Below are 26306 nucleotides of genomic sequence, written 5' to 3' on the forward strand. Positions count from 1 at the left end.
CCACCCCCAGACTCCACTTCCCTACCCCGCTCACCTTCTAACCCTTGCCCCCCTCCTTCCCTTCCCTCCCCCAATTACCTTAAATTGGTCACTGAAACCACTTAGGGGCATTGAGGACACCAGATCACACACCCCTTCGCTTCCCTGCCCCCCCCTCCTTGCTCCCACTCCCCTGACCTCAGAAAAGGCATTGTAACCCCCCCGCCCCTATCACCCACCCACTCGCCCCTTACTTTCCCCCTCCTCCTAGTAAATTGTTCTACATATTGTTCTAATTACTTGTTTCATGTCTGTAAATATGCTTCTCTCACTTTTGTACCTGTTATACTGTAAATCGCTTTGGCTTAAAGAGCTATATAAATTCAATAAACAAACAGTACACACATACCAACGTAACTTATATCAAGCTTTATTTCAGTTTCCACCATTAAAGCAATTACATTTCACAGAAAAAGTGTAAAAAAAAAAGGTAGGTTATGAAAAATGAGACAGTTAATAATCAAAATTCCACGTTCAAGAATGAAATGACCATAGTAAAGCAAATCGGTCAATTGACCGCAAATGTCTTCCTCCTAAGGAAGGCATTTGTTAAAAATATTGATACTGCAAAAAACACAGGCAGCTCGGTGTTGGATTTCAGAAATATGAGGGCTTCCCTTCTAGTTCTAATACAGTAAGAATGAAGAATGGGATTAAGCCACCTGAACCAGCACCTTCATATAAGGGGCATATAAATTAAAAAATGCATTTTATCTTCATCACATGTGTTACATAAGGGGGGCAGCATGTTGATTTAGTGTCCAAGCCCCAATGGGCAGTGAACGTTGCAAGTGGCCAAATACCGAGACGAAATTTCATATATATGGATTTTGCACTTTTGGGGCACGGAAAATGAAGGTAAGTTTCCACGAACTGGTAGCGTTTTTACTGGCATTTTGATGACAGATGGCGAGAAAAGCATATGTCTAGTTTATCTTTTAAAGGCCAGTCTTTAAAAGAATTCTTTAGGATATTTTTGGATAATGCACTTGAAGACCTAGCTCAAAAGCAAGTGTTTAACAAATTTAAACCATGGGAGTGACTTTCCTCCATTAGACAGTCATGGATGCCCTCTCTGTAAGGAATGCAAGACATCTGTAGTCCATCTTTCCAACCAAAAAAACAGAGGTTTCAGCATAATTTCGTATTTGACCTCAGTTAGGCCTAGTTCTAGTGCAACAGGCGCAAAAGATACGTTGCATGATAGACCCATTAGGAGTTTGAGAAATGTATTCTCTGTAATCCGTATTTTGGGGCAAACTACATGGCCTCATAATTCCTCCCCAAACATAACAGCTAGGGTTGCTTGGGCTTTGTAGATTTTCATAACGTTTGATAACTAGATGAAGCCACTTCCATACGGCAAATGAAGAAGAGAACGCAATACCTCTACAATCAACTTACATTTGCAGCGCCAACCAATGTATCCTAGCACCACAGGCATGCAAGACGTCCCTCTGCTTACAGCAGGAACAAAGATTTAAAGTTGCAAGCTACCTGTCAACCATAAAGTCACTTGCTACCTCAATTCGATACATAGACGGCACACCATCTCTTACTCGCCAACAGTCAATTATTAGCCAATGGCTAGTGAAGAGTGCACATTTTGTGCCCTGCAAGCACATATGACTCTGCTCTCAACAAACAATGCCTGCATCAACACAACAGCATAGCCATCTTTAATTATCCCTCTCCCCTCAGTAACCAAAAGCACCAGACTCTCTTTCGGGTCCACCAGAGTGCCTGGAGACTATGCAAATTGCAGCGGTGTGCATTGTAAATCCGACTATGTTAACATAGTCCCAGAAACCGTTTGTTTGAGAGAACAATATTTTTAGTTCTTGGAATGGGCAGCCGAAAAAAGGGATTTACGTTGTTTCCTGGATACCTGCAAGCACCTTTGAGGCATTTTAGGGATGATGCTGCAGAGTAATTGCCTTATATCCAGTAGAGCCCAATTCATAGTGCATACCATCAAAGAAAGTACCTCCAAATAGGATTGGTGATCAAACTTTCTCAATCCAACTCTTGAGACACTTGAGGGAACAGTAATGAACATTTGGTGGCTCCCGACAAGATGGCATTTCCATCATAAATGTCTGACCATGATCATGTACAGGGGTAAAAAATTAGTTGCAAGTTACCAGTCAGACATAAAAAGTTCCTTGACATCTCAATGTTATACACACACACACAGCACACAGCACACCATTTCTTACACGTGTGGAGAGGGCAAATACTGCGACCTGAGGATGCAGGTATGCATTCCAATTTTGAGTAGCTAAAAGACATTATCACCCATTAGCTGAACTAGTGCCATGAATTTTCATAACAGTTGCAAAATATCTGCATTCAATTGCATCCATGATAAATTCCTATCGTCACCGCCCACATTACAAGATTAAGTATCTATGAAATAATAGGCTCGAACAGAGCAAGAAATAGATTATTCAAAACGATTAACGGTTTGCTTCAGGATTTCAAAAAGTTAAAAAAGGTTTACAGTTTCAGGGTAAGAAATGTCCACTTCATTACCATCAAGTTGGCAACACTTGTGGCGCCTGCAAGAAAAACTGCATTAAGCACAGAGGCAAAAAGACATGCAACACCCTCCAAATTGCACACAACACCACTGCCACTAACAATAGTCATCTGCTACTATCTGCCAGTAAGATAACCTCAGTGTGTTTGCTTCAGACATTTGTATGAAAGCAGCAGACAGAGGGTTAAATCCTGAGGGCTGATGCAGCACTTCATTCATACAGTAGTCCATAAACGGAGTATCATTAAATTAACTAACGACACCTATTGCAGCGCTCAGAAAGCAAGGAATACAGCATGAAGGACTATAAATAGCCTGACATTCGATATAGTATTCTCAGTAAACACTGCTGTTTCACCCGTTACAGGTGTGCATGCGAGTCATACTACTTAATGTGCTTGCAACATTGTGTGTTTGTACTGCAACACATAGTACACTCTTATTTGCTCGACAGTGGTTAGAAATGACAATCTACAGTACACTGGTTGAAATCGTAACAAAATGTCGCCCTCATTTGTGTGCCCCCCGCAGTCACTGCGACTTTGGGTGCGCACAAAATGAGGGCGACAATTAGTGTGCCCAAGCAGAGCGGGGGTTGCGGGGATGTCCCCCGCTCTACTTGGGCACCGTAACGGGAGTCGGGGGAGTGAATGCACGTGGCCAGCAGCAATTGCCAGAGTGGCTATCTAACCTCAAAGCTACCCACTCCTAACGTACAATCTGAAAGTTTTTAGTGGTGCTGGGGCTATTATACCGACCACAGCAAAAGACAATTTTTGCCTCACATCGAGTTAAATCAAAGCAGAATATATCACAGCACCTATGCAACATTACTATCTTGAGAATGGTCAATGCACGATTTACAATCTTTTAGACAACATGTCTTTGTTATGTAGTCTCACACAGCAGAGCGATCACTTTCTAAAATGTTATGACTCACCTGCACAGCAGAGCTGCTCCTTCAAGAATTGGTCACGTACCCCACAGAAATCAGTCACTGCCTAGGACAGCTTCTTTCCCCCTTGCCCAAAAACATTTGTGGTGGGGCGTGCAAGTCCTCCAGCTCCCCTTGGCTAATCAAGATCCTGTAACGCAAGCACGATTTGCTCCATTCACAATGGAGGACCATGCAGAATGCCTCAGACATGGAGGCAGAGAAACCCTTTCGATCAAAATGGGGGTGGGAAGCCAAATTCTGTGTACAAGTCCATGCTGCTTCTCTGGGCAGTAGTGCCTTGTGAACGTATGCAGCACTGACCAGGTGGCCGCTTGGCAGACGCCTGATTGGGATCCCTGACCACCATGCCGCTGAAGCCGCTGGAGCTCTTGTACTTAAATGCCGATTCTGTGGGCTATGGCCTAGTGCCATGTTAGTTGAGCTTCCCTGGACAATGTTTTGGATCTTATCCCTTCCCGCGTCCGCAGCTAATACACTGTGGTGGTGTTGCCTGTGAGGACCTTGACCGTTTGGTTTCGTAATATTGGGAAAAAAGACTTGAGTGCCCTCCTAAACCGATATGAGCTCGAGCACGTTTATATGTAGGGATGCCTCCTGGCGCATCCATAGCCCTTTGGCGTGTAGTTGGTTCATGTGAGCGTCCCACCCATGGATGGAGGCAGGTGTCTAGCGGTTTGTTGAATGTTGGGTCCTGAAACGCTTTCCCCCTGGAGACATTGGCTTTGGCTGCCCACCATTGAAGCGGCAAGTGTAGTTTGAGTGTGACTCGAACCTTGTCGTTCCCCCCCCCCCCAACCATGACCCGGTTTGTGACCAGTTTACTCCTACGAAGCCTGCAGTAAGGGACCAGTGGTAAGCATGATGTCATTGTCCCGAGAACTTGCAGGCACTGCTGCACCGTTCTTACCTTGCTCGACGTGAATGTTTTTAGTAGGGCTGTAAGGGTGTTTACTCTGTCATTGGAGGGATGCACCCTTGTCTCTTGGGTGGAGAATTCCACTCCCAGGAATAGGAGTCTCCTGGACGACGCAAGAAGGATTTCCTGTAGTTGATGGCAAAGCCCAATGTTTGCAATAGGTCCACTGTTGCTGCTATCGACGCAAGCGCTCCCTGCCTGGATGGGGATCGCACCAGCTTGTCTTAATAAGGGTAGATGTAGTGTCCCCGTTTGTGCACAGGCTGGCCGCCACTGGCATGATGCATTTTGTGAAGGTGCGTGGAGCCGATTTCAGGCCGAATCGTAGGACCCTGAATTGGTAGTGTGATTTTCCAACCACAAACCAAAGGTATTTCCAGTGCGCTGGATGGATGGTTACGTGAAAAATACACGTCCTGGTGATCCAGGGGCGTGAGGTAGTCGTGGTGCTGCATTGCCTCTATTGCCTGTTGTAAAGTGATCCTAGTCAATTTCTGACGCTTTCTAAATGGGTTTAACCTTCTGAGGTCTAGAAAGGGCCTCCACCTTCCGTCCGGTTTGCTGACAACAAACTCCCTTTCCCATTTTTGGGGACTTTCTCTATGGCCCTTTTTTGTAGCATGAGCTGCACTTCTTGAAAGAGCACTGTCTTGTGCGCTTCGGTTGGTGGTTTGGAGGTATGGGATCGGGCATTTGCTTGAAATCTAGCAGATGCCTATAAAGGAATACATCCAGCACCCATTTGTCTTTTGTTATCTTTATCTAGCCCCAGGCAAACCTGAAGATCTTCCCTCCCAAGGCGCCATGGGCTGGGTTGTCATTGTTGGGTCTTACCCCGTTGCCCCTTTTGGGATCTGGAGGGCTGCTTGCAGTGCTGATTTTGACGAAAATCCTTTGAGATGTGGTACCGCTGGTAAGCCCTCTTGTACCCCTGGGAGTAGTATGTTGAGCCTTTTGAGTACCGATTCCTTTGTAGGATGTGGATGCTCTAACGCTTGCTTCCCTGAACTGACAAAGTTTGATGGTTTTCTAGGGATGTTAGCGACTCGATTGTGTCTGTGACCATTTTAATTGTTTTAAGCAGTTCGTCGATCTTGGGGCCAAAGAGCTCATCACCCTCGAAGAGCATACCTACCACCTTATGGTGGCCATCCAGTCGGAAGTCTGTACATTGGAGCCAGGCCTGCCTTCTTAGGATTACTCAGTTGGCCACTTGCTTAAAACCTGTCCCTGCCAGGTCTGCTGCCATGTTGATACCTAGGTTGGAGGACTCTTCTTCCTTTAGGATTGCCTTTCGCCTCCTTACGCTTCTCCTCCGAGAGATGTTTAAGGATTGGTGCAAGCTTATGCCACATGTCTCTATCATGCCAAGCTATGATGGCTAGGGAATTAGCTGCTTTGACTGTTGTGGCTCCAATTGCTAAGACTTTTTCACCAAAGCGTCCGTTTTCATGCTTCATTATCCAGTGGTACAGCACATTTTTTTTTTTCAGACTTAGCTTTCCGGCCAGCAGAGACAACTGACTCAGGAGATGGTTGGGAAGCAAGGCATATTGGAGCATTTTCCGGTGGGTTGTATTTCTTAAGCTAGGCCGCCCTTCACTGCTGGCATTGTGAATGGTCGTTTCATTGTTTTTAACCCCTCTTGCCAGGCATGGTTGAGAATGGGAATTGAGATCACGGTCTTCCTCCGCTTACCCATACAGTCAAATAAAAAGCATTCCTTGTCGTCCTCCGAAGAGGAGCCCAAACTCCTTGCATGCTTTCATAACTGTAGAATGGAACCCCATGAGGTTGTCAGAGGCAGATGGCTTTGCCGATTCCTCATCCTGGTGAAATTCCTGGGTGGACTCAGAGTCCCAATCGTTGTTCCGTCTAAAAGTGGTTGACGAGGACGTGGTGTCGTAGGGCTGGTCTGGTTCCATATCTGTTAGAGACATTTCTCCCAGTACTGATTGAGTCAGTGTACGGCCCCTTTTGCGTGACTGAGAGGGTAGTGACGGAGAACCCCTCCTGTCCCTATGTATTGGTCGCAGAGCAGGAGATGTTGGTGGGTAAGGAGAACTTAACCTGGGTTGCAAGCATCCTCTGCATGATCTTACTAACCTCGCCCGCAATGTGGACCTGGGCCAGGAAGGGGAGGACATGTAGACCTCTCCCGCAACGCAGACCGTGGCTCGATTGGGGAGTGCTGTGGTACCTGTGGGACTGCTGCGTGAGGAGGTGGTAGGGCCGACGCTCCTGGTCTCATTAAAGCTTAGAGTTTGACTGCTGATGCTGTGTTTCAAAGTCGGTATCTAGCTCATGTTGCAGTATATCCTCTGGAATTATATCGGAGTACTGATATGAGAAACCTGGTTGACGTGTGGTTTGGAGGTTTCCTCCAATTGAGTAGGTTTCGAGCCCCCAGGGTGTTCTTGTACTGCCGTTGACGATGTTATCGTTCACGGGACCTCCTTCTGTGGTTATTTGGAGTCCGGGGATGTGCCTTTCCCAGCTGTTGAGTTTGTAGGCCGGGGTGACGGGACCGTATTTGTGCAGTCCTTGTCCCTAGCCTAGAAACCGATTTATGTGTTTTCACAGACAAGCTCATTTTGTGCGGTCTGGGCGTGAGATGTAGTCGTGGATGGGCTGGATTTGAGATATGCCCTTGACAAGGCCATTTTATGTGGCGTTGACAAGACTGTTTTATGTAGCGTTGTGGAAGGGTCAGGATCTCAGTGCTTCGTCGCCTTGGACGTCCACAGATTGGATTTACGCGACTTTTGCTGCTCCTTTTCTGGGGCTGTGATCGGGGTTGCTTGTGCGCTTTCCGTGCCTCGACGACATTCATTGAGCCGTGCTTATGCAGTTTCGGAGTGGCCGACAACAGGGTGTTTGTGCCTTTGGCCCCATGTCCTAGGAGATGTTTGCGCCCCTCCTCCGTGGACAGGCCCTCGCCCTCTCTCCCTAGATTTATGCTTTCGTCCTTCCGCTGTTTTGCCAGCTTCTGCTGTTGACTTCCTCCCTGGTGATGACTGGCCTTCTACGGGCAACAATAGCCCGCCTAGCCCCTCCAAACTTCTGGACGCTGACAACAGCTCATAGGCGTGGACGATCCTGTGTTTTACCTTTTTCACCGGCCGTTCTTCAGACCTGGCCCTTTCCCTCGACAATGGTTGTTTCTCTGTGGGAGCGGCCATGCTCTTGGTCCACTCAACGTCAGAGGGATATTCAGGATAGTTTCCCCTCATTCAGCAAGCAGACAAGCCTTCTGTTTCCATCTTTGAGAGTTTTGGAGCTAAGACCTCGACAGATAGTGCAGCTCTCAACTGAGTGGTGAGGGTAGAGGCAGTATATGCAGTCAGAGTGCACATCTCCATCATACACATTTTTGAGGCCCTAAGTGGCACAGGGCTTTCCTTTTGCCCTCCCTCCCCAGAAGAATCCTCACCTTGCAGAATGTACTTGATTGTGGAGAAAATGTTCTTTGTATTTGAAGAGTTTTAACCTAGAATTCTAACTGTGGAAAAACCAGAGGACTCCCTCAGCTGAACATGTGGTTAGAATCTAAGGGGAAGATGAAGAGCAGGGTCTAGTCTACAGCTACTGGAGGTCTCATTGGTAGGGACCAGAAACGGGCATAAGAAGGGTGTTGTGCTACTAAATGTACATTCTTCTTGCCTAAGGCAAGAGGAATCAAAAAGGTAACTGAGGATTCCCAGCCTGACGACAGCAAATATCCACAGCATGTGAATCCATGAAAGATCCAATGCTGGAGAATGTAAAGGATGTAGTGACTTAAGAGGAAAACTAAGGGCTAAAAGAAGCATAAGAAAGGGATAAGCATAAAAGGGCTGGAAACAAGTAAAACCACAAACCTTTCAAAAAATGTCTGAAAGACAATCCAAAGTCTATTTCTTCAATGGTTATTTCACAATTGTGGGTATAACCCACTTGTGCATTTGATATATGCTGAACAGATAAAAGATCTGTAAGTGAGATGGGCCTATTTTAGAACCTCTGAGAGGCACCGAACTGTCTTGTGGTGACCTGCAGACCAGTGCAATTAGGATTGCCAGGTTTACTTCCAAATAAGAAAGCTTCCTTATAAGGGTTGCCACGAGGAATAAATATGCCATATGCCCTATGCAATGAAGAAAACTTAAATAACGTACACACTAGCAAAAAGACTGCACAATGCACAACCAGCCCGGTTTATCTTCAGTGTTAACAGTTTAGATTTTCAGAATCCAGTATCTGAATATTCTTATGGATTGCTAATACAAAGCACTGTTTACATTAGTGAACAGTTTTGAAATGATTCTATGGCAAGGCAGGAGGCGAGCATTATGCTTTACTTTCTTTAATTCTGTTACTCACATCCTTTCAAAATTATGAACATTTAAACTGCGAAATGTTCTGTCCAGAAAGGGGTAAATCCAAAGGTTGAAAGCGTTCAAGACAAAATTTCAACCGTTCTAGCAAGGGCACTACAAGCCACATGAACCTCTAGCTTCTGGTAGTCCTGGGCTCCCTTCCTCCGCCTATCAGGAGCCTGCCCTCAGTATAAGAGCTCTGTGCAAGGTCCATTCCTCTTTCTTTTGCTGTCAGACTCACAGATGAGTGAAATTGTATCTTTATTTCGTATACATTGGCAACAATGCGCTGCGGATGAACCTTTATTTATATAATAGCAGCGCAAGACTTGTTTTACTATCTGTATACAAATATTGCCCTTATATGTACGCGCATGCATTATATACAAGGATAAAGTTACTTTAATCGGAAGGGCGATGCAAGCATTGACACACAAAGCTAGTTTGTTAACATTTACATTATTGAAACAAACTCTAAAAAATTTTTATGGGGGCATGCCGCAGGTGCCGGGCTATCTAATCGATAGACATATCAATACAAGAGATATGAACTGGCAGATCACCTATTGGAACAGCACTATGCTGGGTAATGTACACATTGGGTGATGCATAGTTTATTCTCTCTAATTACATGATGGAAGACTGATGCATGTATGACTTGTAGGAAACTGGCTTCGGACCAGTAGGTGCACATAATTCGACTTGAACAGAACATGTGCACTAATTTATGATTTCTGTTTTCATTTTCTCTTTGCCCATACTCCCGACACCATATTGCACTATGGGGATGTACATGGACACTTTTTATTGTCTCTTATATTGTTCAAATATATACTTTTTGTGATTCTCTCACTGTTTAATATTACGCTATCAATGTAATTTTGCAATTATATTATGTGTTTAAACAACATAACAGCCACGAGGACGACCAGGGGATCGAAACGGTTTATAGTCACTATTTCGAATAACATTTGGTCGAAAGTCAAAATGTTGAAAAAATAATGTCGAAAAAAAAATGTCAATTGTCTTTTAGTTTGTTTTTTGTTCGAAATGGGGGGGGTTCCCCCCCAGCCACCGTTTTTAATTTTTTTTTCGATTTTTACCTTTTTTTTTGCAGTTAACACATGAAATAGGACAGGTCATAGCGCACCCTCCTTGGTTATACCCTAATCTTTGTATACTGTACTTAATACACCATGGCTCACTATGAAGACTCAGACAGGTCTCATTCAACCACACCTGAATGGAGTGAGGAACAGTGGGTGAAGAGCCCACAGAGAAGGAGACGGAGCTCTCGCGCAGTTTCAAGAAGGTTCTAGGCGACTCTCTGTCCCAGGCAGTTTCCCAAGGGGTGCAGCCTATAGCACATTGATTAGATATGCTGGAAGCATTAATTTGCAAGCAGAAAGCGGACCAGCTAGCTGCGAGAAAGAGAAGGGCAGGCAGCCCTGGTGAAGGGACGTCAGCAGAACACCCCCACACAGGGGTTGAAGAGAAGGGGTGTAAGAACGCTTGGAAGAGGCTGAGCACTTTGACCCCCCTCTCCCTGAGCCAAACTGAAAGGGTAAACCTTGTTCCCCATGAGGTGACCGACCAGTCACCCGGCTGAAGACAGCCTTTTTATAGAAGTCTGCTATCTTCAACTGACCCCCCCCGCCCCAGGGGTGAATAAATAAGGGAAGAAGATGGCTATTCACCAGACGAAAAGGGAGAGGAGGGGGACGTTAGCCTCGAGAAGCCCCTCAAAGAACAACCAGTCCCAGAAAAAGACAGGACAGGTGATATGTTCGACCCAGAATGGGTGCCCTCACCAAGGGTGGCCCTATATATCTCATAGCATATTAGGAAGCCCCTTGATAGAGAAGTGCGAGCACGATTGAGATCTGAATGCCCACGGCCAGAGTTGCCGAACAAATTAGCAGAGACACCTGACCTGGACCCGAAGATGGTCCCATTTGTGACCAAAGCGGCCAGACATTAGAAAAGCCATCGACCGTGCCTGGAGAGTGTGGCAGGCTAAACTACTAGACCTGGCCAGGCCGTTGGCCAAAATAATGCACTTGCCAGAGAAAGCAAAGGACCCTGCTAAACCAGTAGACGTCCAAGCATTGGCAAACTGGGCCCAACGCGCAGTATGCCTTCTAGGCAATGCAAACTGTGAACTTTCCTCAGAGAGGAGGAGAGGTATCCTGCTAAACATTGATAGTAAGCTCAGCGACTTAGCCTTGTATGAGGCAGGTGAGGGAGCAAAAGGATTACTATTTGGAGAGGCCTTCGCCAATGAGATGGCGCAGTTTGTTGGGACCTACTCCGCCTTAGAGAAGGGCCAGAGCTCCAACAGAAAAATATTTCCGGTGCAGGTTTTTGCCAGACATCACTGGGGTCGGACAACCGGTCGCTTCAATCTACAGCGGAGGTAATAGAGCCCAATACTGGGAAGGGAAACATGACTCATTCTTCCCAGCTAGAGCACGATTTCCAACGGGGCGCAGAGGAAGAGGTGCACACAGGCAGCCGAGCGTATCAGGTGGCAAGTACTTTGAACCCCCAGCCAAACTAAGTGGGATGGAGAACTCTTCTACGTTTGCGCAAATGGCAAGCACTTTCCTGCGATGCGTGGGTCTTGCAGGCAGTAGCAGGGTTGTCCCTAGAATTCACAGGCGAGCCAGTGCAGAGAGTAGAACCTCAGCCGATTCACATGCCATGAGAAGAACGAAAGTTCCTACAAAGAGCTGTGCAAGCTAGTAGACAAAAGCGTGACTCCCAAGGAGGCCCAGGGTTCCTCAGCAACATGTTCTTAGTTCACAGAGGAGAAAAGATAAGGGCAGTAATCAATGTAAAAGGCCTGAACGAATGGTTGTCATACAATCACTTCAAGATGAAAGGAATCCATCTCCTATGCTCTGGAGATTGGCTTGCGCAGTTAGATCTCAGGGACGCGTACCAGACTATCCCAATGGCGATAGCTCATCGGTGCTTCACAGGTCTTCCTTTCGGTCTGGTATCTGCTCCTTGGGCTTTCACCAAGATGAGAAGAGAAAGAGAAGAGAAGAGAAGAGAAGAGAAAAGAGGAAGAGAAAAGAGGAAAGAAAGAAAGGAGGAAAGAAAGAAAAAAGGAAAGAAAGAAAAGAAGAAAGAAAAGAGAAAAGAGGAAAGAGAGAAGAGGAAAGAGGAAAGAAAGAAAAGAGGAAAGAGAAAAGAAGGGAAAGAAAGAAAAGAGGAAAGAGAAAGAAAGAGAAAGAGAAAGAAAGAGAGAGAGAGATAATGAGAGAATGAATGAATGAATTACAGATCATCATTTATCTAGACAATATCCTGATCTTAGCCCAGAATAAGAGCTCTTCAGGAGAACGTTTACTGGATTTGCGCACTCCTGTCCTCACTAGGATGTATCCTGAGCACAGACAAATCTCAGCTCCAACCAGTGCAGAGGATTAGGGTTCATGATAGATGCAAGACAGTCGGTAGTAGAATTGCTTACCCACAAGGTCAGAGTGTTCAAGAAAGAGCTTAGAGCAGTTATAGCAAAGAAAGTTATTTCGCAGTCTAGCCAGGGTAGTAGGCCTGCTAGCTTCCTCGATTTAAGCAATATTTACAGGGCCTTACAGAAACTCAAGATCAGGCCCTTGCAAGGGGGACTAGGATATCACTAGATAGTGATCCTGGACCAGGAAGCTCTTACGGAGCTCCACTGGTGGCTACAAAATATGGAGGCCTGGAACGTTCAAGCAATTTCTGGCAACATGCCAGACTTAGTTATAGAATCAGATGCGAGCAGAGAGGGCTGGGGAGCAGATGCGATCAGGCAGAGACAGGGGGGAAATGGTCTTCAGAAGAGTTGAAACTCCACATAAATTGCCTCGAGCTGCTAGCAGGCTCCTTCGCAGTGCAAGCATTTACCAAAGACAAAGCCAGATGTTGTGTCCTACTAAAGGTGGACAAAGCCAGATGTTGTGTCCTACTAAAGGCGGACATTTCAGCAGTGCGCTACATAAACGAGCTAGGATACACAAAATCCAGAATGTTGGCAGAGCTAGCGAAAGACGTCTGGCATCACTGCCTGCAAAATCACTTTGTGGTATCAGCCGAATATTTACCAGGAGTAAATAACAGTGTAGCAGATTGGAACTCTCAGTATCTGACAGACTCCAGCAACTGGAGACTTCATCCCCAAGTGTTCAATCGAGTACAGGCGATTTGGGGTCTCCTAGACACTGATCTGCTTGCGTCCAGATTGAACAACAGAGAACCAAATACTTCTTCAGTTGGAAGATAAACCCGGGGGCAATAGGGACGGATGCATTCTTGCACCTGTGGAGCGGAGCAGTGCATTATCCCCTTCTGCCATTCACAATGCTGACAAGAGTTCTAGCAAAAGCTTGCAGGGAGGAGGCAGAGCTTGTGATGATAATACCATTCAAGAAGTCCCAGGCATGGTTTCCAGTAGCGATGGAACTTTCTTCGGATTTCCCAAGGATAGTTCCTCATCGGCAGGACCTTCGGTTCAGCCACACCCCCTCGTAGAAGCAGACACTCTGCACCCAATAGCCTGCAGGGTTTCAGGAAAAGATGGGAGTTACCAGGCATTTCGCAACATGCTGCTGACTATATCCCGAGATTCGTGGGCGCATTCCACCAATCAGAGCTATGGCGCTGCTTCAAACAAGTGGTCCCAGTGGTGCTCAAAGCGCAGTATTCATCCTGTTTCGTCTCCTATAGTTCACATCCTGGCCCACAAGTTGCACGAAGGCTGCGCCTACAGAACAATAGGAGTGTATAGATCAGCAGTGTCAGCACGATACGATAAGGTAGAAAGGAAACCAGCAGGTGTACAGACCGCAGTCATCCGACTGCTCAAGGGAATGAAGATGAGAAAGCCGCCGGAGCCTAAGTATGCAGTACTATGGAACGTCAGACATATTTAGCCTCTTTCTCAGCTGCCCGGAGTATAACAACTTGTTCGCAATTGTCAGGGAAGCTAGCAATAATTCTTTGTCTGGTGGCATGTAGCAGAGTGTCAGATGTCAAGACACTAGAGATAGACAGGAAAATATCTTATCCGGAGGGGTTAGCATTTAATATTGCCACATGGACGAAGAGTGATTGGAGTATCATTTCCCGTCCCTACTTTCCAGAAAATGTAAAGATATGCTTAGCACAGTGCATTAACGATTATGAAGCATCGACAGCGCATGTTAGACTAGCGGGAGTGATGCAGCGCCTAACTGCACAGAGGAAGCCATACCATGCAGTAGCCACAGAGACAATGGCTAGATGGGTTAGAGAAGTGCTGCACTGGGCGGGCATAGACCGGTCCTCATTTGGTGCACATTCCGTCAGGGGAGCTATGGCGTCTAGAGCATTCTCGGCAGGGGTGTCCTTGCAGGACATTATGTAATCAGCCAATTGGTCTTCTGAAGCAACATTTTAAGTCTTATTTTAAGCCTGTGTCGGAGATTACTAGGAGAGTGGTGGCAAGCTTTGAACAAGCATAATGCTTGCCTCCTGTCTTGCCATAGAATAAAGAATGCCCATGCTTATAGCGCAAGGTAGTCCTGATCCTATTAAAGACACTGAGGCGAGCATTATATCCCACCCTGAAATGAAAGACTTGAAATCATCAGGTGTATGCATATTGTGGAAAAGCTTTAGATCATTTCCCACACTCATAATACGCTCTCCTTTTCCCTTAGGAGATAATCAGAAAGCAACCGAAAAAGTGACGGAATCGTGAGGAATGTGGCAGAGTAAACATGGTATCCCGTTGGACCTGAACAGCCGTGCAGTTGACAAGACAGTTGGAAGTCCAGATCACAGAGAAGTTCACAAGGAAATGTTTCTATGGTTGGAATCGGGCACCGTTTTCTGCCAAAAGAAAGAGGAATGGACCTTGTGCAGGGAGCTCTAATACTAAGGGCGGGCTCCTGATAGGTGGAGGAAGGGAGACCACGACTACCAGAAGCTAGAGGTTCATGGGGCTTGTAGTGCCCTTGCTAGAACTGTTGGAATTTCGTTTTGAATGCTTTAAACTTTTGGATTTCCCCTTTCTCATGATGGACCTCTGAGTAAACAGAACATTTAAAATGTTCAGAATTTTCAAAAGCTGTGAGTGACAGAATTAAAGAAAGTAAAGCATAATGATCGCCTCCATATCTTTGATAGAATCAAGACCATCCTGCGCTATAAGCATGGGCAATCTTCATTAGTCAACATTGGAAGTCGAGCCTCTGAGTCTGGACGTGTTCAATCTTAAATTGGCTTCCACCAAGAAAATATTTGTTTCAGGGGCTGTGGTTTTCAAGTGGAATGCTCTGCCGAATGATCACCGATTTAGAAAAACTCTGAAATCCTGGCTGTGGCAATCTGTCTTTAAAGGGTTTTTGTCCATTCTGACCCACAGAAGGTTATTTTACAGTGAGGCTTTTTTGTAGTGCATTGGCTCTATTGTTTTGCAACTTATTTGTTGATGATATTTGTGACTTTGTGAAGCACTCCGTTGCAGCAGTTGGCTGGTTGGTGCTATAGAAACAGTTTTAAATAAATACACACTATTCAAACACTTAACAAGATTTACACATACAACTTCAACTCAGCAATTTCAAGCACCAAGACAAATGTTGCAATTTTTCCCTCTCAAATCAAAGGTGATACACAAAACATATTTGCTACATTGATGTTCAAACTAAAAGTAGTCCCAACTGGCATCACATGAATGGCAGAGTGAAATAAATCACCCATGGCACCACAGAAGCTGCAGGCTAGGGGGACTTGTTTTTTATGAGCAAGGCTCTTAAGTTACTTGCACTGGAAGCAAGATTGATTTCACAATGCATATTTTTACAGCACACTATTTAGTATCCATATTATCCAAGTGCTTTAAATAAGAAACCCTCAGTTGAGACTTACGTTAAAGACATCTTGTCTAAGCTGAGCGTGTTCCACGCAGGTCAGCAGCCTCAGGAGCAGGTCCATGATTGCAGATGTTCCTATATGCTGAAGTAGCAAGCTCACAAAGTCATCCTTTTTGCGAAGAAAGCCCACAATCTGAAAAGAAAACAACCAAGTGTATGCCCAGATTAGATAATGTTATTACATCCGAAGCTACCCAACAAGAATCAAATTTCTACAAAACTCCAAACCTTCCCTCTCTTCCAAACTGATTGAAAGGTTAAAAACACATTCCCAAATTCATCTTTCTTGCACGGGGTAGTGTCAAACCTGCCACTTTACTCAGGGCACTTACCTGCTCTGTTTTCCGATTTATGAGAATACCCATCACCTTGCTGAAAAAGCTGGCGAGTAATGGGTTCAGACATTCATTACTTTGCAAGAAGCTGTATAGTCGCATTAGGAGGGACTCGTCATCTCCCAGGGCATCATTGATCTGGGACACATCTGCAGTGAGAATCTCGCAGGAAACACTTGGGTATCTATTGTTTGGTAAACAAACAAAAATCATAATATTACCTTTTGGTGGACTGTTAGTTGTGTCTGGTCAATCTTCTATTCATAATATGAACATGTAGTCTCTCGTTCATTAATAGAGTAAGTGTAAATTGCTTTTTAAAGTTGTAAATGCTGTGCACAGTCATCACACATGCATTATCCAGTCAGGTGCATACTCACCACTTACTACAAAAGATGATCGAATTTGCTTTCATGGTAGGGTGGTTGATGGAAAGTTATTTTATACGCCGGATATGACATGCATTACTTACCGTAAAAGTATTTCTGATGGTTGTATCTGCTTAGATTCACATGCTGTGCATATGATCCGAAATCCAGTGGTAACCGCAGAGTATTGCATCTTGTCTTTCGAGAATCTAAAGGGGACGTCGACATGGCGTGCCTGTAACACTATCCCCACGTGACGTTTAGTGTACCCAAAATCCCTCACGCGTGAATAAGGATATTTTGAGGAAAGGAATCCAGGAAACAGAAGACAACAAAAGGAGAAAATAACAAACAGGAATGTTAGTATAGGGAAGTAGCCCCGGAAGTTCACAAGATAGTCACTCAATGCCTCAGAATCCAACAGGAGACAAAATATCCAAACAAGTTGTGGAGAGAATTAGTAGCAGAGATGGGATTTGCCGATTAAGTATGTACCTGAGCACACATGTATCCAGAGTAGGTGTAGAAAAGTTCCGGATAGTTGACAGCAAGTTCTCTGCTTTGGTTCCGTATGCAGAGGCGGCAAACTGGAATGAAGACAGGAGACAGAAGGGAGCCGGATCCAGTAACGTTCCGAGTCAGAAAACCAGTTGAGCACGACAGGAATAAAGGAGGAGACAATCCAATAGTCAGGCAAGGGTCAAAACTAGGAGTTCAGATGAGGAATTGTGTGGGAAAACACAAAGTAGTAACGGACGTAACCGCGTGTAGCTTGTAATGCTAATTAGCAGCAACGAGCCCCTTGGAAGACGGTGGTTTTATAGTCGTAAGGGGGCGTGTCGTGCCGTACGTCTTCCAGGTACAAGACGTGTCAGCTGACCCGGAGTCCGTCGTAGTTTGTACAGGCGCCATGGCAGCCTGCATCTGGTCCATAAAGGAGCTTGTAAAGAAGTTGTATTCTGCAAGGAGGCCCGTGGGGAAGCCTGAAGTGTAACACAAACTCTGTGCGCTGTCTGTTGAAGCAGGTGAGCTCCCCAGGTTATAAGAGATGCATCTGTGGTTAAAGTGGCTTCCACTGCGGGGGTGGTAAAGGATTTCCCTTTCAAGAGGTTCTTCCTCGAGGGCCGGCGAGACGACCACTAGATCGCCCCATTGTCCGCTGGTCTGACACCACTGGCTGTTGAGCCACTCTTGCATTGGGCGCAGGTGCACGTGAGGAACCAAGTAGATACATGACGCCATCATTCCTAGTAGTCGCACAGCCTTGCTTACAGTCACCCCTCGACTGGCTACATACTGAGGGTTCTGAAAAAACATGTTTTGGACCCTCTCGGAGGGGAAGACGAGGACGTCCTTTGTTCGAATTAGAGCCCCTAGGAACTGTTTGACCTGACTGGGGTCTAGGCTGGATTTCTTCTCGTTGATAGAGAATCACAGACTGAATAAAAGATCTAGCGTCTTTTGGGTATTTGACAGACATGTTTCGTAAGAGTCCCCTGTTATGAGCCAGTCGTCGAGGTAAGGATAGACCGGGATGGATTGCCTGCGCAGATGTACTGCTACCACCGTTAGTACTTTTGTAAATACCCTTGGTGCAGATGCTATGCCGAAGGGTAGTACTTTGAACTGATAATGCTTGTCCTGTATCATAAACCTGAGGTATTTTCTGTGCGCTGGTAACATTGAAATATGAATGCATCTTTCATGTCCAGTGTTGCCATGTAATCGCCCTGTGTTAGCAGTGGGATTATTTCCTGCAGTGTGACCATGCAGAATTTATGAGGCTTTACAAACTTGTTCGCTGGGCGCAGATCTAGAACAGGGTGCATGGTTAGATCCTTTTTGGGTACAAGGAAGTACACTGAATAAATGCCTTCTTTTACCTGTGCCAGAGGTACGGTTTCTATGGCTCCTTTCACCTGTAGTGCTTCTACTTCCTGCAGAAGAATGCAAAGATGGTCTGGTGTCAGTCGTCTTGCTCGTGGAGGTCTGAATGTTGGGGACCGGTTGAACTCTATATAGTACCCTTGGGCCACGGTTTTTAGCACCCACTGGTCTATAGTTATCTCCTACGAATCTTCGGGTCATTTTGAGCGTGAGGCCGGGGAGCCTCTGGGGGTAGAGATCCGGCCTCTTCCTTTGCCACGGTGTTGACCCCTTTGGGGATACAGGGTGGTGTATCCACTATTTCCCTGTGTAGAATTCAAATTGTTCTCAATGTATTGTTGCTGAGGGAAGCATTGGCCACGAAAAGGCCGTTTGGACCCAGATCCTCTTCTTGTAGAGGGTCTTTGTGTAATCTGGTCCAGTGTTTTTAAGGTGTCATGCTCCTTTTTTGCGTTTCGAGGGCCTCATCTACCGCCTTCCCAAACAGGTTGAATTCTTCCACAGGTTTATTAGTGACGCTTGCTTCTCTGTCTTAAATCCAGAGTTCCGTAGCCAAGCATGTCTTTTTAGGAGTGTGCCCTGAGCCAGGGATCGACCAGCCGTTTCTGCTGAATCCAAAGTATTCTTAAGAATGCTCTGGTTCACCGGTCTGCCTTCAGAGATAGTGGAGAGGAGACTAGTATGTAGGAGTTTGGGAACCTCCTATATGCCTTCCTGTAGTAAAGCCCACTGGGCATCGGCGTAGCTGGCCAGCAAGGTATTGTTGGCAATGCGTGTTGAGAATGCGGCCTTAACCGTGATCCTTTTTCCAAGGCCGTAAAGTCGTTTACCTTCCTTATCAGGGGGTGCCTCGTGGGTTGACAAAGGGACCCCTGCCCGCTTTCGCGTAGTAGTCACCACCAGGGAGTCTGGGGTAAATGACCTCTGATATAAAGAGGGTCTGATGGAGAAGGGCGAAAGACCTTTTCTATTCGCGGGTTGACACCTCTTGTGAGAGCGGGTGTCGATAAGGATGGCGCCAGACGTTTCTTAATTGAATTGAGGAGGGGAGTGGCCTGACTGGCCGGTGGTTTCCCCTTAAGGATGTCTTCCACGAAGTCCGCTTCGGGGACTGCCTCATCCATAGCAATCTTAAAATGATCAGCTGCTTTACGTAACATTACGTTAAAAGTCAATTGGTCATCCATTGGCGATGGTTGTTGCCTAGTGGGAGTAGACTGGGGAGAGTCCAGGGACAGGATATCAGGGCCTGAATGATCCGGGGATTGCCATGGTTGGGGGTCACCCACATCTGGGCTTTCTTCCCAGCCCTCTATGGGCTCATGCATGTCCTCAGGGTTGATGAATTCCTCATCCTGGGAAGCAGCATGAACGTCATCCTCCGTTAGGTCATAATTGTATATATCCTCTTCTAAAGAGGGGTCAAAAAGTCTTGGAAACTTAGCTTTGGGGTCCAAGAGCTCTCATTCCTTGGCCTCCTTGGTGTGTGTTCAAACAGGAAGCAAACCTGTCCAGCCTTTTCATACAGTTCTCAAACTTGTCTAGTCCAAACCGAGGACCTGGAATGGTCTAGAGGTGGAAAAATGTCTTGATCGTGTTCATCCATCGAAAAGCGTTGAGATTTCATCTCATCGTCGAGAATAGTCCTTCGCCCTCAGAGAACTCCTCCTGGGGCACCGACAGAGGTAAGACGTCTGCTTCGACTTATGGGTGGGTTCCGGTACCCCCCCTTAGGCCATCCTTGGACCTCGACGTATCCTTGGGCCTTTCCATAGTCCTCGGCGCATCCCCGGCCTGCCGCTGCTGAGAATCGGCGGCGACAATCCTGGCTAAACTGACGGAGACGTCCTCCGCGGTGAGGAGGCGCGTAGCTTCAGCCTGCGAGGGGATCCTTTTCGCCGGTGTCGGGGCCTTGTCCTCAACGGTTGCCTTTTTCGGCAGTGCCGGGGCCTTGTCTTTTGCGATCACCTTCTTCGGCGGAACCGGAACCCTATCGTCGCTGGACGCCTTCTTGCGATGCGTTTCGGCGAGACCTGATATATTGGGGGCAGCGCCCTTTGTTTTCGATTGCCCGGTCACTAGGCACGGGGAGGGCTGCCGATCCGGACGACCGGCGGGTGTCGCTGGAGCTTCCGGTCTACCCGATGGCACTGAAGTCTTCTTCGACCTGGCCGAAGATTGACTTCGGGTTGTGTGCTTTGTGCTGTGTAAATGTTCGTCTTTGTTGCCGGGGTGTGACTTCCCCATAGCAGTGCCTAACGGGGCTGGTGACAGACGATGCAGAACGCGAGTGTTCAGTCGAAAGGTCAACAACCTCCGGTTCGGAGGTATGATCGTCACACTCGCCGTCGTCACATTCGGTGGCTGTGGCAGCGGGAGAAAATTCGGCCTTCGACATACCATAGGCCGCCCACCGCTCGACTCTACGCTCCTTTAATGTCTTAGGATGGAGGAGCTTACAAGCCGTGCATCCTTCCTCCTTGTGATTTAGCGGCAAGCATCGGTTACACCGTCTGTGCCTAACTTTCCAAGGGAATTTGCTCCTACAATTAGGGCAAAACCTAAATGGAGTCCTCTACATAGCTGAGGATGGGTAGAGTGACGAAGACCAAAAGGGAAAGGGGAAGGAAAGGGAAAGGCACTCTCAATTTGTATAGAAATGTCCACCCCGACCCCACTCTCCCTACTGTATAGGCCGGCAGAAGGCCCGGCCACGCGGTCGGCAGCGCCGACTGGATCACTGTCCATCGGGTTCTTGAAGGTCTTAGGCGGAGGTCTGTAACAGCCGTCGAAACAAGGGATGGATAGGGTGATATGGATAGTTTATATAATTATTCGACCAAAGGTCGATGGGACAATAAGCAAAGTCTTTGACGAGCTACGCATCAAGGCGACCAGTATGCTGGGCGGAGAAAAGCAATCTGAGGGACCTCGGCGCGTGAGGGATTTTGGGTACACTACACGTCACGTAGGGATAGTGTTACAGGAACGCCCATGTCAACGTACCCTTTCAATTCTCAAAAGAAAAGATGCAATACTGCGCGGTTAACACTGGATGTCGAACCATATGCACAGCATGTGAATCTAAGCAGATTAACAATCAGAAATATTATATATAGGTCAGGGGTGCCCCTCTGCAAGAAAGAACACGACATAATAACCTGTTCTGTGGGAATGTACCCACTAAGTATCTGCAGCCACATGTTTTAACTCACTGAACCTTTCACAAAGGATGGTTATATATTTGCATATCGGTCTTTGTCCCGCCCACTTGAGCAGACCAGCACTGAAATGCTAGGCAATCCTCCTTTGAACAAGAGTACCAACAGCAACCCCAGAAACGTGTTTGGGCCTCCTTTGTGAAAGGTATAGTGAGATAAAACATGTGACTTCAGACACTTATTGGGTACATTCCCACAGAACAGGTTGTCATGCCATGTTCTTTCTTGCAGAGGGGTGCCCAACCTCTTTTTGAATGTATGACTTGCATTACTCGCCATAATAGCATTTCTGATGACTATATACTTAGGTTCACATGCTGTGCATATAGTCTGACATCTAGTGGAAATCGCAGAGTATTACATCGTTCTTTCGAAGATTGAAAGGGGACGTCAACATGGGCGTGACTGTAACACAGTCCCTAAGATGACGTGTAATGTACCCAAAATCCCTCACGCATCGATGTCCCTCTGGTTGTGTTTTTTCTGCCGTGAGGGAGCCTTTTAATCAGCATGACAGAGTACAGAAGAGAAGGTGTAAAAGGTCTATGTTCCTTCTACTCCACAAGGGGAGGAAGGGTGGGCGCATGTGAATCTAAGCAGATACAATAATCAGAAATGCTATTACGGTGAGTAATGCATGTCTTCCGATGCTTGTGGATCTGCTTAGAATCACATGCTCTGCATAGACTAGCGAGCAGTACCCACAGATGGTGGTGTGATGTGTGAAGGAACAGTAGCAAAGAGAGGTCTTAGCACCGCTAGTCCCACCTGAGAGTCAGACCTAGACTAGGCAGTAGTGTTGTGTAAAGGTGTGTAGCGAACTCCATGTTGCTGTTTTGCAAATGGAATCTAGAGCAACATTTGCAATGAATGCAATGGTAGCCCCTGTGCCCTGAGTAGTGTGCGCTCTGGGCGTGAAGGGTAGATCCCTCTTGGCAAGAGTATAACAGTGCTATGCCTTTTACAATCCACTTGGAAATTGCTGATTTCAGAGACAGGGTCTCCTTCTCTACCAGCTGCCACTGACACTAAGAACTGGTTTGGTTTCCTTAGTGGCTTTGTCTTTTCCTGATAGTAAATTACTGCTCTCCTCACATCTAGTGTGTGGAGGCTTCTTTCCGTCACATTAGTGGGGTTTTTGAAAAAGATGGGTAGTTCTATGGACTGGTTGACATGGAACCCTGAGATAAATGTAGGTGCAAAGCAAGGGTGTGTGAGCAAAACAAACTTGTCCTTGAGAATCGTGCCGAATGGGCCTTGAACTGAAAGGGCCTGCAGTTCACTAACTCTCCTTATCGAGGGGATCGCCATTAGGAAGGCGGTCTTGTAAGTGAGTGCTATAAGGCTAGCTTTGTGCATTGGTTCAAAAGGGAGGGCCCCATCAACATTCAGGTCACATCCCAGAGCTAAGTTGGAGATAGGGGTATGAAGTCTCTTTACCACTTCCATAAAGGCTTTAATTAAAGGAATTTTCCTCCATGAAACCTTGCTACGGGACATGGTGTATGCCGAAAGCGCGGCTAAGTGGATTTTAAGAGAATTGAAAACCAGTCCTGAAACGGGCGAGTTAAGTAAAAGGACTATGGCCCTCATTAGGACTCCAGCGGAAAACCGACATGGCGGAATGGGGAATTGCCACCCCATTCCAAGGTTGGCGGGGCGGTAATTCCCCATGCCACCATGGCCCTTCCCCATTCCCATTTTTGCCCCATAGGGCATAATGGGAATGGGGAAGGCGGCAAGTACGGTACCGCAAATTGCGGTACCGTACTTACCTCGAGAGTCCGTTTGCGGGCCCCTATTTTAACGGCTGGTTTAGACCAGCCGTTAAGGTCGGATCCCGCAAAGGGACCTCGTAATCAGGCATTAAGGGTTTAACGGCGCCGACACCTTTTACGGCGCTGTTAACCCCTTAACGCCAGGGTCCTAATGAGGGCCTATATCTTTAGGTGAGCATTCAATAGGATTGATGCCCTTACCATTACACCAGATGACAAAGCACTTCAATTTGCTGGAGTAGCAATGCCTGTTGGTAGGTTTCCATGCCTCTGCGAGTATGTCCATGCATCTTTGAGGGGGCTGGAGGTGCCTGGACTCAATGACCTCAGGAGCCAGGCTGCTAAATTGAGAGTTTGAGGGCATTGATGTAGTGCTCCACCCTGGTCTTGAGACAGCATGTTGTATGGGGACAGCAGCTTCCTGGGAGAACCAAGGTTGGCGGGCCCACATCAGGGCCACCAGGATCATTGTGACTGGTTCTTGGTGCATCTTGTGCACTATTCTGTTGACCTGGGGAGTCTGGATGGAAAAGCGTAGACACATTTCCCGGACCATTTTATCCAAAGAGTTGGTTCTGAGGTTACCTGGAGAAGTAATCTGGGCATTGGGCTTTTTCCAGAGTGGCAAATAAGTAAATCTCTGGGAAGCCCCATTCTGCGAAGACGTTGAGTAAAATGTCCTCCTGTAGCCGCCACTCATGCTCTATGGGTAGGGGGTGTCTCTGCTGAATATGTCTGCCAGAAGATTGAGTTCCCCTGGAACATGTGTTTCAGAGCCCACTTCCATATGTTCTGGGACAGTTTGGACAGCCTTAGAGAGGGCGTGCCCCCTTGCTTGCACTGTAACCACAGCAAAGCATAACGCTTGGAACCTCCGGGTCGCTCAACACCTGTCAATGTACTAAATTCTACTTACTGTTATATCCTACCTATGTCAAGCCCATGCTTTGTAGGTTAAGCTCAAGCCTTCTGCAACAGCGCCACGATGCCTCAGGGCAGCTTTGTGCGCTTTATAAATGCAAATAAATAAAAATAAATAAAATAAATGCTTGCAATTCACCAACTCTTCTTATGGAAGTAATAGCCACCAAGAAGGCAGTCTTGTATGTCAGGTGTTTAATACTTGATTTCTGCATAGGCTCGAATGGGGGCTCCCATGGGTTTAGCGAGTACAACATTGAGATCCCACCCTGGCGGTGGGTTAAAAATTGGAGGGTGGAACCTCTTTACCCCCTCCATGAATTACTTAATGACTGGAATTGTCCACAATATCTTACTCCGAGAGGTGGTGTACGCTGATGAAGCCGCCAGGTGGAACTTTATGGCGTTTAATTCTAACCCAGAGTGTAACAAGTGGCGCATATAATTTAGAATGTGGGATGGAGTACATTCTATGGGATTTGTTTAGACTGGCACCAAAATTACAAATCTCCCCCATGTGTCGAAATAACAGTGTCTGGTGTTTGGTTTACAAGCCTCCTTGAGGATATCCATACACTTTGTGGCAGATTAAGGTAACCAAACTATGACCTCAGGAGCCAAGCTGCAAGGTTCAATGAATGTGGTTGAGGGTGTACGGTTATTCCCCCGTGTAGGGTCAATAGGTTCGTCTGACACAGGAGTTTGATGGGAATCGCACATCGTCAGTTTGCGCGGTTGTAGGTCAAAGGATCGACAGTGAAAGGGTCGACAGGTCAAAGGAACACTTTTTTTGGGGGGGTCCCCCCAACCCCCTTTTTTGCCAAAAACCACTTTTTTCCCCTAAACGAAAACCTAAAAAAATATATATAATTTAAAAAAAATGTGATCCTTTGACCTGTCGACCCTTTGGTGTCGATCCTTTGACTAGACACCAGTTTGCGCAAATTTGGATACAATGGCTGTCTTGCCAACATGGGAGCAACTAGGTTGAGCGTCATTTGCTCTCTGTGAGTCTTGTTCACTACCCTGCTCATTAGGGGTGGCAGGGGGGCGGGGGGGTGTTAGCGTAAGCAAATCTCCCCAACCAGTTCATCCATAGGGAGTTCCCCTTGGAGCCTGGTTGGTGGAACCTGGACGCAAAGTCTGGGCATTGCTTGTTTTCTACTGTAGCAAACAAGTCCAGCGTGGGATAACCCCACTGATAGAAGATGTGGTCCATGACACTTGAGTCTAGTTGCCACTTGTGTTCCTCTGGTAGGGGATCTCTGCTTAGAGTCTGCTAGAGTCTTGAGTACCCCTGGAACGTGTTGGGAGGATAGGAACATCCCCAGTCTGAGTGCCCATCTCCATATTTTCTGTGCCAGCTTAGACCGATTTGGAGAGTGTGTGACCTCTTGTTTGTTTACATAGAACATTGCAGTCATACTGTCTGTTAGGATCTGAAACGCCCTGTTCGTGAACTGAGATTCGAATGCTTGAAGCGCTTTGAATACTGCAAGGAGCTCCAGTAGGTTTAATGTGGTTCTGTGCCCTGATGAGAGTCCACAAACTATGTGCTGTGTGGTGAAGGTAATGTGCCTCCCCCAACCACCCGGAGAGTGATGAGTGATGTAACGATTGCTTGCGCTTCCGGGTCGTGGAAAGGTTTTCCCTTGAACAGGTTTTGCTTTGTCCACCAGCGTAGGCTTTGCACTAGAGTTGGGGAAAAAAACACTAGATCATCCCACTAACCGCTTGCCTGAGACCATTATTTTGACAACCACTGCTGCATGGGTCGCATGCGCAGGCGTGCGTCCGGGTCCAGGTATATGCACAACGCCATTATGCCTAGCAAATGCATCGCTTTGCGTATGCTTCTTATCTGGCGACCAGCCCAATACTGGGGTATTTGCCATAGAAAGTTTTGTACTCTTTCCAAGGATCGAAAGGCCAAGCCTGTTACTGTGTCTAAGACAGCTCCTAGGAACTGTGTTGTGCTTGGCACAAGGCATGACTTTTTCTGGTTTATTGAAAAACCCAGTTGGAAGAGAAGATTTATGGTTCTTTGCTTGTTTTGTTTGCAAAGACGGGGT

The 26306-nt window shown here is 46.7% G+C and overlaps 1 protein-coding gene across 5 annotated transcripts in view; it reads right to left on the reverse strand.

The window, feature by feature from the left end:
* Window positions 1-26306, reverse strand: part of PPP6R1 (protein phosphatase 6 regulatory subunit 1) — a 1952116-nt gene that overhangs the window by 1735778 nt on the left and 190032 nt on the right. For all 5 annotated transcript variants that reach the window (XM_069638194.1, XM_069638176.1, XM_069638186.1 and 2 more), the window contains 2 exons: window positions 16057-16243; window positions 15720-15857 (listed from right to left, as the gene is read on the reverse strand). In XM_069638194.1, coding sequence (XP_069494295.1) covers window positions 15720-15857; window positions 16057-16243 — 325 coding nt within the window. The remainder of the gene's footprint in view (window positions 1-15719; window positions 15858-16056; window positions 16244-26306) is intronic.

The sequence above is a fragment of the Ambystoma mexicanum genome, chromosome 1q (genome assembly GCF_040938575.1).
Source record: "Ambystoma mexicanum isolate Mex_15411 chromosome 1q, UKY_AmexF1_1, whole genome shotgun sequence".
Classification (NCBI taxonomy): Eukaryota; Metazoa; Chordata; class Amphibia; order Caudata; family Ambystomatidae; genus Ambystoma; species Ambystoma mexicanum.